The following is a 13,734-nucleotide window of genomic DNA, read 5'->3' as shown; positions in this document are numbered from 1 at the left end:
CCTGAGGGTGAGCTGTGCTCAGGATCCCTCTGAGAAGCACTTTTTGCCCTTCCTTTAACCATCCCAGACAGGGAAGAGTTCTCCATTGCATAGAGCACTTCTGAAACTTTTGCCTCCAGAAGAGGCTGACCCCAGCTGGCTGAAGAGTTGGGCCAGCCTCAGGGGCACACATGCAGAAGTGACAGCTGGGGATGTTACTGATCTTCTGTGGCTTCACCCTGAACTCTTGTAAGCACAGACAGAACGGGATGGGTGAGCTAGGTTCACTGATGTCAGACCTACACAAGTTACTCATGATTTGCTGCTTGCTTTTTGTTACAAAAATCTTCTCCTGGAGCTCTTCATCTTCCTGGCACAGGTTGCCCAGAGAAGCTGTGGCTGCCCTGTCCCTGGGAGTGTTCAAGGCCAGGTTGGCAAAGGGCCCGGAGCAATGTGGCCTCGTGGAAAGTGCCTGTGGCAGGGGGCTGGATTGAGATAAGCTTTAAGGTCCCAACAGATCTGCTACAGGGGATTATGCTGTTCCCAATACACTTTATATTTATATATTTCTTTATATTTTTATATGCTCTGCCAGTTCTCAAATGGGCTCCCAAAAAGGGTGTTAATCAGTCACCTGTGTAAAGCTGACAGGACAAGAGGAAATGGCCTCAGGCTGTGCCAGAGGAGCTTCAGGTTGGACATCAGGAAGAATTTCTTCACTGAGAGGGTTGTTAGGCACTGGAAGGGGCTTCCCAGAGAGGTGGTGCAGTCCCCACCTCCATCCCTGGAGGTGTCCAAGGAGTGTCTGGATGTGGCACTCTGTGCTCTGGGCTGATCTTGGAGGTCTTTTCCAACAGTGATGATTCTGTGATTCTGTGCTCCGATTCTAAAGAAGCCGTGGGCACTCTGTGACCATGAGAACGTGTCTGGAGGCTCACTTGGATGGAGGGGCACTTTAGACCCCGTCCCATGAAAAATTTATTTTCCCAGCAGGAGTTTTCCTTTGAACTTCCTTGCTCCCACTGTGCCTGGTGAATATGCTGTGGGCCTGGCTGGGAGAGTTGGAAGCATTGGATGGAGCAGTTCTGCAGGCCTGAAGGTGTCAGTGCCTTTCCCATCCTGAACTCAGGTCTTGTCAGACTAACAGTTTGGGTTTTTTTTTTTTTTTAAACAGAGGGAAGAGTGGGAGATCACAGTCCCAGTCCTTCCTGTGCCCCCTGTGCCCAGTCTGGGTCTGGGACAAGATTCAAAAACAATGAGGGGCTGGGAAAGGATCCTGAGCCTCAGGAAGAGCTGGGGAAGGCACAGAAGACGTGGCTCTGTTATAGGGAAATGAGGTCAGGTATCTTAAAAATGGATGATGAGAAGAGGAGGAGCAAAGGAGCCCAGAGGGACCAGGTGTGGCTGCTTGTGCACTGTAGGGGTGAGGGGCTGAGGGAAGCTCTGAGGGGCAGGAACAGCCCAGACAGGTTGGTGCACAGGAGCAGGGCTGCTCAGGAAAGGCAGGAGGTCCCTGCTAAGTCACCTCAGACCCTGGGTGGGAACCAACCAGCTTCGACAGCTTGTTCTGGGGGCAGGGAGGACACAGCTGGCTGCAGCAGGCTCTGGTCACTGTGGCTGCAGCTCTTGAAAGCAGTGCTGCTGTGACAGGCATTAGCCATGTCCGAGCCAGACCTGCCCAGATGCTCACCCTCTGATTTTATTCCAAGCCTAGTCTCCCTCAGGTTGTCTAAAGCAGCTTATTTCTTCCAAAATTTTGCTTTTACTCTTCAGTTTCTGCAGGAAGAGCACTGGATCCCAGCTGGCCCTAGCTCCTGACTCAACTTTGGAGACACCTGGGAAAACCACCCTGGGTGAGGTGGCCTTGAGATGCACTGGGAGCAGGTACCTCAGTGCTAATTCCCACAAGGGATTCTCCCACCCTGCCCCTTAAACAACCCCAGAGTGCTGCAGGTATCTTCTTGGGGTGGTTTGCATTTCTCACGTGCCCTGTGGTATTTTGGCAGGGGCAGTGGGCTGAGGAGACGCAGCATGAGGACCTCCCAGCCCTAGCTCAGGTTGCCCCCCAGCAGTGGGGAATGCCCCAGGACTGGTGGCCAGTGCTGCAGTGGTGGCTGTGGCAGCAGCTGAACCTTCAGAAGCCAAGGCTGGCTCTCTGCAGCTGTGGGCTCTGGTGGCACTGGCTGTGACACACTGGCAGGGCATAGCAGAGACAGGAGAGGGGGCAAGGGATGTTCCTGGGGCAGTGACCTGCTGCTGGAACCCCGGGTGCTGAGAATTTCAGACTTTCTGTGCTGACAGGCACAGACCCCCAGGAGAACACTGCATTGACCTGTGGAGAAGCTTCCAAAATGGAATGACAGAACTGGGATTGTGGGTGTGGAGTTTGAATCGAAATGTGTGATATCACAGGGTGGAAAACTTAGAGTTTAAGGTTTTAGAATACAGTAATAAAGCTGGAGATGGAGGTTTTAGAGCAGAGGCTGCTCCTTCTTCTTCACCTTCTTCTCCATGGGTTTGGGTGGTTTTGTGTAACTGGACAGAAAAGTCTGCATTGTGGGATATGAGGGATTATTGATTGGGTTGAAAGTGAAAATAATTTAGGTGTCATTTCTTAACTGGATAGTTTGTCCTTTAAAGACTTTGTGGTGATAGATATGGGGCCATTTTTATAGCTTGTTAGTGAAATACTGCAGAACTCACTGCTTGTGAGACTGTAACATAGATAAGGAAAAATAAACATCTGAGTCTGAACACAAAATATCATCTCGAGCACTTTCAATCCTGACCCTGACAGAGGCAGAAAAGAGAACCTGCAACCTTCCATGCCATGCTTCCCTTGAAAGAGAAGTCACTTGGAAAACAACCTGATCTCAAAATCCCTGGAGTGGGGGTCTTGACTCTGGCACTGGTGGTGATGTCAACACAATTTAATAATAAGCACAACCATGTGCCAAGGATGTTTCAACAACAAATGTTTCAAATCTCTTCTGGCAGAAAGAACATTTATATCCTGCACAGCCAACACCCCCATTGCAAATTAATATTTAAATTAATATTTACAGAAACTCCTACTGGGTACTGGGAGGGCCACACATGAAGAACTGTGCCCAGTTTTGGGGTGGCCAGTGTTAGGAGGATGAGGAGGAATGAGACAGGTCCAGTGGAGGGGCAGTGGCTGAGCCAGGGTCCCAGGCCATTTGCCCCATGAGCAGAGGTGGAAGGAGCAGGGTTGGTTTCACTTAGCAGAGAAGGGGCTGAGAGGAGAACTGCCAGGGACCTGCAACCGAAGATGATGGAGCCAAGCCCTTCAGGGTGGTTCCAGGTGATCAAACAAAGAGTAATGGCCACAAATTGCCTTCCAGGAGTTTTACGTTGGACTTGAGAAAAAGTTTCTTCCCCAGGAAGAACAGCCCCAGGCTACCAGTGAGAGGGGAATCTCTGTGCTTGGAGAGACAAAGCTGCAGCTGCCCCCCTGAGTATCTGCCATAGTCCTGCTCCAAGCAGGAGACTCCCAGAAACTGCTCCCAGCTGACATTTACGTGATAAAAGGGCTGTGTAAGACTGGGTCTGAAGTTAAGGATTAAGGGAGAAGGTCAGATTTTCAGTGGTTCAGCCCAGCTCAGAATGCTCTTATAAGCTTCAGCTGTGCTCTCTGCACCAAACACACCTTCCCTAAATCCACTGGCACTCCCAGGGTCTGGTCTCAACTCTGCCCATACTCAGGAAACAGCACAATTCCAAAGTGCTGTGATATTTAGGGAGCACAGGAGCACAGACCTGCTGTGGGTACAGCTCCTTTACAGGAAAAGCACAATCACAGCCTCAGCTTCTTCCCAGGGCTGAATTGTTAAAGTCTTTCAAGCAGTTCTACCCTGCCACCATTCTCCTCCATTTGGGTAAAACAGCCCAACTCGCCCTTTGACAGCCCAGAGTGTGCTCTGTGCTCACTGGCAGGTCCTTTCCCCACTGTGGTCCACAGTGCAGAGGACAGAAACTCTTTGGGTGGATGTTTTCCAATGTTCCTTGAAATATGCATTGGCTCTGGTGGCCTTTTCATCACAATGCACACAAGGGGAGCTGTAATTTCAACATCCTCTACCAAGGCAGTGTTTCTTCCTTGAAAACTGCCCTCCCCCCCTTCCACTCTAAGTGACAGTAATCTTTGAATAAATTGGAAAAGAAAAGGAAGAAGGAACAGAACATCCTTGACAAAGGAACTAATTACTCAAATGCTGGGAAGCCTGGGGTCCCCAAGGGACTGTGCAGCTCGCAGCATTGATTTTTAATGACTTACAGAGATTGGAGATTTGGAAGATCTCTCAGTGCCTCTGCAGGGATGCAGCTCAGCTGATTGTTCTGCAACATCCTATAATTAGAAAAAAGAAAACTTTGTTAAAAACCCAACAACAACAGCCTGACATGAAATGGAGGATGCTGCTGCTTGTTTCTGAAGTTGTTCTGGGCTCTTGCTGGAAAGCTGGGAAGCACCACTTGGCCAGCCAGGGCTCTTAAGCAAGTTTAAGGTGTCTGGCAGGTGAGCTGGCAGGTGAGCTGCAGCCAAGTGTGGCCCAGGAGGTGCAGCAGAAGGGCCAAGGGGAGTTTGGTGCTGCACAAAGGGGCCTCTGCCCTGCAGATGTGCCTCTGTTACCCCAGACTGACACCAGTGCTCTGAGCCAGGCTGTCCCACGTTTATCCTGGAGTCAAGCATCCTTTGCCCATGTGTGTTCCCTCAGTGGTTCCCTCCAGAGGGGATGGAAACCAGCCCTGGGCAGCTTTCCTACCCCACTGTGGCACAGCAGGCACAGAGGGTGAGAAGCTGCTCACAGCTGTTTGCTCAGGGACCCAACAGCCTTGGCACAGCTGGCAGCAGGAACTGGAGCTGCTGTGGAAAAAACCAAACCAGAGACTGCAGAGAGAGCAGGTGCCTGGGGCTGTTGGGCTGGACAGGCAGGAGCCAGGAGGAGCCCTTAGGGGTGGAAGTGAGTGCAGGGCATGGAGGAGGGCAGTGGACACGGGGACACCTACACAGGTGCTGGGAAAGGAGGAGACAAAGGTGACAGTGCACCCAGGGTGGGTGTCTGAACAGCTCTAGGCATGGAGGTAGAGTGAGAACCAAACTCCAAGGGCTGTTTCAGACCTGGTCAGACACAACCCTCTCTGACTGGCCCACTGGAGCACCACACATCTGAGTTCACTGCTGTCATCATCTCAGCATCTTTGCAAAGGCTGTTCCTGACTCTGGACATGCCTCTGTCCTGAGCTTTGTTCCTTCCAGAGCTGGGATATCACTGACACATGCTCCCTTGGGTATCAGACACATCCCAGCAAGGTAGCTGGGCCTGGGGAAGTGCCTAAAAAAGGAAGGTTTTACCTTCCTGAGGTTACTCAAAAACCTTCTTAGAGTGATTGAAGATGGCATGAAAAAAGAAAATGGTGCTTAGGGTCCAATCATAATTTACTGCCAGTGCCAAAGGAGCAGGGCATGGCCTCAGTGGTGAGGGGCAGCCCAAAGAACAGGGACCCACTGCAGTGACTGCAGCCTTTCTGCCAAGGATTCAGAGTCTGACATGGAAGGGAGTTTGGAAAGAGACATCCTTTAAAAAAGGAAAGATTTAGGGCACAAAACTTTTTGACTTCTGGAAGAAAATGGGGACTTACCAGTAAATTATTTGTATGAACACAGAAGAAAGAGCAAGGAAATGAGGAACTGTCAGAAGTAGCTCATGAAAAATGAGTTGTGCCAAAATTTTTTTCTATACAGGGTAAAAGAGCATAAGAATGGAGAAGAAAGAATAGACACCAGCTACCATGACTTCAGCTTTCCTTTAGTAAAATGTTGAATTTTGACATTCAGTGCAGGGGAGAAGATGTGTTTGGCACAAAAGGGCAGCAGAGAGGCCACACTTAATAAATGGTTCCCTTCCAAATGAAGAGCATGATTAAGGACTGACAGCATCTCACCTGGCATTTCTGCCAACAACTTGCACACATGCGGAGAGAGTTTGGTGGGGAAGAGCAGTTGGGAAATGCAGAATTCCACAGGGAAACTGAGGGACAGGCCCAATAGAGGAACAGGGCCAAAAGGCCACACAAATACAGCTGGGCACCACCTGGGCTAGTGGGAATCACAGGAGAGCCAGGGCAGGGCAGAAGGGCTCTTGGGAGAGAACAGAGACCCTGGGGGTGACTGCAGGGGCTGTGAGGAGCAGGACACCAGCTGTGATTCTGCTGCTCCTCTTGGTGCTGGACCAGCTCTGGCCAGGCCACGCTGTCCCACCTGGGCCCTGCCCTGCAGGACACGAGGCAGCAGCAGAGCAGCCAGATGACAACAGGCACAAGGGTGGGGAAATGCCAAATCCTCACCTCTGGGGAGCCTAGAATAGAAACTGCAGGGCTGGTAGAAGAGTGAGATGGATGGGGCTCCCCCAGCCATGCCCCCCTCCTGCAGCTCCTGTGCACAGCTGGGCCCTGGGCAGCACAGGGGGCCCCGGGGGTCCTGGTGCTCACAAGGGCCACTCCAAGCCTCTGGCACTCTGACAATCACAGCTGCCTGCCCCCTCAGCTCCTCTGTTTACCCCCTCACAGCACCCTGCCCCTGTCCTCTCCCTCTCCCCTGCCTGGGGATCTCCTCCCCTCCTGCTGCCCGTGCTCCCGGGGCAAGGGCAGGGGGCAGCGAGCACCAGGAGCTGCCTTGCTGCTGCACCCAGAGCCCCTTCCCACGGGGGGCACGCTGCCAGGCTGCTGGCACCCCTCTGCCATGGCTGTCACCCCCACAGGATGGGTGGCTGCTGGCAATGAGCCCTGCAGGTCCATAACCATGGGCTGTGCTTCTCCTTCACAGCTGAGCAAGGGCCCTGGGAGCCCCAGGGATGGATCCCGTGGGTTCTCTGCAGCCCACTGGAAACCTCATCCAGGGGGGCAACTGTCCCACAGGGACCAGCACAGCCTCTGGGGCTCCTGCTCCTGCAGAGGGATTTGTTTCTGCAGCCCAGGTGTGCTGGGGAGATAAAACCCTGGCTCCTGCAGCCCAGTGAAGTGGAATAATAATTCACGAGTGTTAAAACTCAAGAGTTTTTGGAGCTGGACGCAGAGAGATGCAGAGTGGGGCTTCAGAAAGTGCTTTCAGGGTTTTGGTGGGACAAACACTGAATCTCAGTGGCTCTCTGAAATGTGAGCCTGGTGTTTAGTGTTGATCACTGGAAGTATCTGAAGGCAGCACTAAAGCAAAGCCCATTGTCACACTTCTGCTGGATCCTGCTGCCTGTCATTCATTACAAGTCCCTCCTCCAACCAGTAAAACAGACTGAGAGACTTTCCAGACCACCATCAGCATGGACTGGTTCCAAAATGAAGCCATTTTGGTGCAGACAAACAATATTTAAGGAAGATGCTTCAGAGACCTCAAAAACCACTGGAGTGGTGGACAATGCTGTTTTTCACAGCAGCAGGGCAGCTAGAGAAGTTTTCAGATGCTGGGACTGGGACAAGAACCAGTGCTTCTTCACATTGCACATAATGAATCCAATAACTCATCATCAGAGCATGACACAGAGAAACCAAAAACCAATTCCAAACAGAGTTTGTTAATATTCTAGGGACAGGGCCACCCTGGCATTAAACAAGAAATTCTCCATTCAGCCTCAAGCTCAGGAAAGCTCCAGCTTTTCTCACTCAGGTTTTAGCAGGAGAAGACATGCTGTGTTTATCCCTGGATGTCCCAGGATGGCTTCTCTTACAGTCTGGTGTTAAGGACAGCCCCCATCAGGCCCTGCTCACTGCACTCACTCCTTACACATCACATTAAACCACCCTTGCACATTACTTATTTTTCATAAACAACATACAACATGATTTTGGGAAGAGCTCAAACAATTGTACCAAAACCTGGTGGAAGATGCCAGGTGGATGATCCTACACAGCTGCAGGATCACAGCTCCTCTCTGTGCCACCTCCTTCCTGGGCTTAGAGCTGGTTCCTGGGGCTGCTCCATACCAGGGTGCTACCACAGGAGGATGGCAAAAGGGTTCAGAGGACAGCAGGGCATCTGAAAAGCTGGGACAGGGCTGCTGGGTCCCTCTCTGTCTAAGCTGTGGCATTTTGCCCTTTGGGGTGCTGCTCTTGCATAAGAAGAGGGAAGACAATGTTGCAGCTCACTGAGGACAGCACCTGCAGCATCCAAGGATGGCCAACACATTCTGCTTCAAGAGGTCACTGCACATTAATGTCAGCAGCACTGAAAAGAGGCAACAACTCTGCAAACCAGTCATCTGTCACCTCCTGACTCATGGTCCTAAAAGCCTGAGGCAGACTCAGTCCCCTCCCCACATTCCTGCTGCCCCCAGGGAGCACCCTGCTTTCCAGGGTGTAGGCAGGGATGCTGGTGCAGGGTCTGTGTGGGGCCCAGGCCTGCTGCAGGGTGCCTGACTGAGGCACAGACAGTCTGTGAAGCTGGACCTCAGTCCACAAAATCACAGTGACCCCAAGATCCCCAATCACACTGCCCTCAGCCTTTGTCTGTCAGCATCTGTCCATTCCTGCCTCTCCCTCAGCTCCTGCCTTCCAATTAAATCCCTGGATTTCACAGAATCACAGAATCACAGAATTTCTAGGTTGGAAGAGACCTTTAAGATCATCAAGTCCAACCCACGCTCCAACACCTCAACTAGAACACGGCACCAAGTGCCACATCCAGTCTTTTTTTAAACACATCGAGGGATGGGGACTCCACCACCTCCCTGGGCAGATGATTCCAGTATTTCATTGGCTTTCTTACAGCAAGGTGCTGCTTCACAGCAGCTTGGGGACAACCTCAGTCAGAGCTCAAATTCTTGTGCCCATGGAGCAATCCTGGTCTAGTTGATGTAATTTCTCTGTTGCTGAGTCAAATTTTCTTAGAATTTATTCAGGGTGGTGAGGCCCTGGCACAGGTGCCCAAAGCAGCCGTGGCTGCCCCATCCCTGGCAGTGTCCAAGGCCAGGTTTGGGGCTTGGAGCACCCTGGGCTGGTGGGAGGTGTCCCTGCCATGGCAGGGGATGGAATGGGATGGTCCTTAAGCTTGCTTCAAATCCAAACCATTTTGTGATTCTGTGACCTTGCTGGTTGATAAGCCAACTTCTGGACAAGCTGAGGACACTGATATGAACATGACAAGCAAAGACTGCTCAGACCAGCAATGACTGAAGCCCAGGTGTGGATGGAGCACTGGCACCTTGCTTGGCACTGCTCAGGTGGTGCCAGGGCTTGCAGACACCAGCAGACACGGACACTCCACCTGCTGCCCACAGCAGTCTGGCTGGAACCAGAATAAATCACAGCTCCTCAGAGGTCGGGTTTCATTTTCAGGAGGAGGAGGATTGTTTGTTGGCAGGGACCACGCCTGAACGACCAGAAAAATGTTGGGATCTGGTCCCATCACACCAGGATCCTTGCACAAGAGAACCTCAGCAGACACACAGCCCTCAGAGGTACAGGCCTGTGCATGATAAAATGTCCCCATCCTGGGAGGCTGAAGTGACTCAGCCAGCACAGTCAAAGGGCTGTTATTGCTGGAGGCAACTGTGCCTGGAGCCCATGCATGGGGATTAAAGACATTCCAACCTCTGCACGTTCCTCTTCTCTCCCAATGGGAGCGTCTCTTGGATGGGCCACACCATTCCCTTTGTCTCAAAGCCATTTCTGCACTGCACAGCTCAGGGTTGGCCAAGAGCAGGGTCTGTCTAGGGATTGCTGAGGTGTCCCAAGCCACCTCCAAACCTGCCATCCTGGGGCAGCTTGACTTTTCTGGTGATGTTGTTTGATGTGTGCTCACAGGCCAGGTGAGTCAGCATCTGTCCTGGGCCACAGGAGGTCCTGAGGTCACAACTCAGGAGGAAAAGGGGAGGGGATGGGGGAGGTGGGCACTGGGTAGGGCCCATCCAGGGCACGTGGCATGTGCTGAACAAGGCCACTCCTGTCCAGCCTGCCTGTTGATGGAGATGAACCATGGGCAGGGCTGGGGCAGGGTGTGATGGGAGGGGGTTCAGGCAGTGCTGAGTCCACACCCCAGGCTGTGCTGGGCAGGACAGGGCAGTGCTGGACAGACCTGGGCAGGACAGGGCAGTGATCATACCCCAGGCTGTGCTGGACAGGACGGGGCAGTGCTGGACAGACCTGGGCAGGACAGGGCAGTGATCATACCCCAGGCTGTGCTGGGCAGTGCTGGGGCAGTGCAGTGCTCACACCCAGGGCAGTGCTGGGCAGTGCTGGGCAGAACTGGGCAGTGCTCACACCCCAGTCTGTGCTGGGCAGTGCTGGGCAGTGCAGTGCTCACATCCAGGGCAGTGCAGTGCTCACACCCTGGGCAGTGCTGGGCAGTGCTGGGCAGTGCTCACACCCCAGTCTGTGCTGGGCAGTGCTCACACCCAGGGCAGTGCAGTGCTCACACCCTGGGCAGTGCTGGGCAGTGCAGTGCTCACACCCAGGGCAGTGCTGGTCAGTGCTCACACCCCAGTCTGTGCTGGGCAGTGCTGGGCAGTGCTCACACCCAGGGCAATGCTGGGCAGTGCTGGGCAGTGCTGGGCAGTGCTGGGCAGTGCTCACACCCCAGTCTGTGCTGGGCAGTGCTGGGCAGTGCAGTGCTCACACCCTGGGCAGTGCTGGGCAGTGCTCACACCCCAGTCTGTGCTGGGCAGTGCTGGGCAGTGCTCACACCCAGGGCAATGCTGGGCAGTGCTGGGCAGTGCTGGGCAGTGCTGGGCAGTGCTCACACCCCAGTCTGTGCTGGGCAGTGCTGGGCAGTGCAGTGCTCACACCCTGGGCAGTGCTGGGCAGTGCTCACACCCCAGTCTGTGCTGGGCAGTGCTGGGCAGTGCTCACACCCAGGGCAATGCTGGGCAGTGCTGGGCAGTGCTGGGCAGTGCTGGGCAGTGCTCACACCCCAGTCTGTGCTGGGCAGTGCTGGGCAGTGCAGTGCTCACACCCTGGGCAGTGCTGGGCAGTGCTCACACCCCAGTCTGTGCTGGGCAGTGCTGGGCAGTGCTCACACCCAGGGCAGTGCAGTGCTCACACCCTGGGCAGTGCTGGGCAGTGCTCACACCCCAGTCTGTGCTGGGCAGTGCTGGGCAGTGCTCACACCCCAGTCTGTGCTGGGCAGTGCAGTGCTCACCCCCCAGGCTGTGCAGGCAGGCTGGGCACCACGGGGTCTGCACACTCCCACAGGCTGGTTGGGGCTTGCTGAGGAATGGAGTGGCAGGGTGGGCCTGCTGTGGGAGCAGGGTCTGCAGCCAAGAGGATGCACTCAGGCATTTTGCCCTCCACGTTTTGGGGTGAGGTTGTGGTTGCACTTGGAGTCTTTCCCCGTGGAGTTTGGTGTGGGATTCCTTCTTGGCTAGTGAGCCCTGCTGTTGCTGCAGCATGTTCAGCCAGGAGTCACAGCACGGGCATTCCTGGCTGTGCAGGGCAGCATTCGGCGAGGGACACCTGAGCAAGGCTGGGATGTCTGGGAAGCTGTGGCAGCACAAGTCAGCCCCACGGCCAGCTGGGATGGAGCTTCCTGGCCGATGGAGCTCCAGCCAGGACACTTGGAGGGGAGAAGCATGCAGGCAGCTCATGAGGAGGTCTGGAAGGACAGAGAAATTTCCAGTTTTCCAGATACTCTCATTAAGCAGCATATTCTGCCACCCTGGAAAGCTCCAAGGCTGGGAGAGCATGGGACCAGGAGCTGATTTTGAAAGGGAAGGAGCTTGCAGGGGGGGTCAAAACAGCCTGTGGGGTGGCTTCCAATGATCCTGGCAATGAAGCTTGCACTGAGGAGCATCAGCTCTGTGGAGAGAGGTGGGTGCACCGTGCTGCAGAGCAGCCCCCAGGAGAGCTGCACTCCCAAAGTCTTTGCACAGGGAAGGACCTGCCAGTGGAGAAAACCTCGGAGCACCAGCTCCTGCTGCTGAGCATCCACCCTGTCAGCCTGCCCTTGTCTGAGGGGGCTGAGGAGGCCACATCTCCCCTTGCCCTTGGCTGGCTCCAGGCTCCATGCATGAAGACCTCAGCCCATCCCAGCAGATCTGGGGCACGATGTTTGGTTGTAGTGGGGCAGCTTGGCTCTTCCCCTGCTACCTTCCCAGTCTCCACACACCTGCTTCCCTGGGTGTACCCCTGCATGGTTTTTGCACAGGCCTATCTTCATGGCCACTTTCCAGGTGGTTTTTGCGAGTGAAGCAGCCAGAGGAGGCAGAGCCAAGAATCTGCTCCAGGTTCCAGAACCTCTGGGATTCACTCCGAGGGCAGGGAGAGACCATCTGCACAGGCGGGTTGGTGGAGGAATTCCCAGGGTGTTTCCCATCCTTTTTTAAACATAAACTCATTCTCTGGGAAGACTGGGAAAGCACCAGGCCCCTTGACAGCCCAAGAAGCATGTGAGAGTTTACTTGTGGACCTGCACATGATTGCAATTAGCCCTAGGGCTCTAGCACACTAAAATTAAACTAGGAAAATTGTTTCCATTCCCAGATATCAGCCTGCCTCCTCAGGGGACCCCCCGGTCACCAGAGGGAAGATCTTTGACCCTGCTGTGAGTCAGCTCCTGAACAGCCCAGGTTTCAGCTGGTCATGGCTGGGGCAGTCATTCCAGCCTGTCACTTGTCAAACCTTAGCCAGCCTAGGACACAGCACCCATATCTCAAACACAGCACCCCCAATATCCTGGTTGCCATCTACTCCTAAACCTGCTATTCCTTGTCTTCACATATGGAGATGATGTATTTCCTGACTGATTGCAGCAGCAGCCTGTCCTTGAAGGTTTGTGTCCATCCTCATTCCCCTCTCCTCTGGGTTAAGTGACCTCAGCTGACTCATTGTTCACCACCAGAGCCCAATCCTTCTCACTGGGCTGCAGGAGCCAGGGTTTTATCTCCCCAGCACACCTGGGCTGCAGAAACAAATCCCTCTGCAGGAGCAGGAGCCCCAGAGGCTGTGCTGGTCCCTGTGGGACAGTTGCCCCCCTGGATGAGGTTTCCATCCCAGTGGGCTGCAGAGAACCCACGGGATCCATCCCTGGGGCTCCCAGGGCCCTTGCTCAGCTGGGAAGGAGAAGCACAGCCCATGGTTATGGACCTGCAGGGCTCATTGCCAGCAGCCACCCATCCTGTGGGGGTGACAGCCATGGCAGAGGGGTGCCAGCAGCCTGGCAGCGTGCCCCCCGTGGGAAGGGGCTCTGGGTGCAGCAGCAAGGCAGCTCCTGGTGCTCGCTGCCCCCTGCCCTTGCCCCGGGAGCACGGGCAGCAGGAGGGGAGGAGATCCCCAGGCAGGGGAGAGGGAGAGGACAGGGGCAGGGTGCTGTGAGGGGGTAAACAGAGGAGCTGAGGGGGCAGGCAGCTGTGATTGTCAGAGTGCCAGAGGCTTGGAGTGGCCCTTGTGAGCACCAGGACCCCCGGGGCCCCCTGTGCTGCCCAGGGCCCAGCTGTGCACAGGAGCTGCAGGAGGGGGGCATGGCTGGGGGAGCCCCATCCATCTCACTCTTCTACCAGCCCTGCAGTTTCTATTCTAGGCTCCCCAGAGGTGAGGATTTGACATTTCCCCACCCTTGTGCCTGTTGTCATCTGGCTGCTCTGCTGCTGCCTCGTGTCCTGCAGGGCAGGGCCCAGGTGGGACAGCGTGGCCTGGCCAGAGCTGGTCCAGCACCAAGAGGAGCAGCAGAATCACAGCTGGTGTCTCAGGGCAGGTGGGTCCCAGCCCAGCAGCCCTTTGCTGGCCAACCCCCCCCCAGGGAAGTTCAGTGTG

The 13,734-nt window shown here is 54.6% G+C and overlaps 1 protein-coding gene across 1 annotated transcript in view; it reads right to left on the bottom strand.

The window, feature by feature from the left end:
* Positions 1–13,734, bottom strand: part of LGR6 (leucine rich repeat containing G protein-coupled receptor 6) — a 163,918-nt gene that overhangs the window by 75,462 nt on the left and 74,722 nt on the right. The window contains exon 4 of the mRNA XM_059867721.1: positions 4,277–4,348. Within this exon, the coding sequence (XP_059723704.1) occupies positions 4,277–4,348 (72 nt within the window). The remainder of the gene's footprint in view (positions 1–4,276; positions 4,349–13,734) is intronic.

This window comes from Haemorhous mexicanus, chromosome 25 (assembly GCF_027477595.1).
Source record: "Haemorhous mexicanus isolate bHaeMex1 chromosome 25, bHaeMex1.pri, whole genome shotgun sequence".
NCBI lineage: Eukaryota > Metazoa > Chordata > Aves > Passeriformes > Fringillidae > Haemorhous > Haemorhous mexicanus.
The sequence above is the reverse complement of the archived record's forward strand: the minus strand, read 5'-3'. Positions and strand labels throughout refer to the sequence as shown.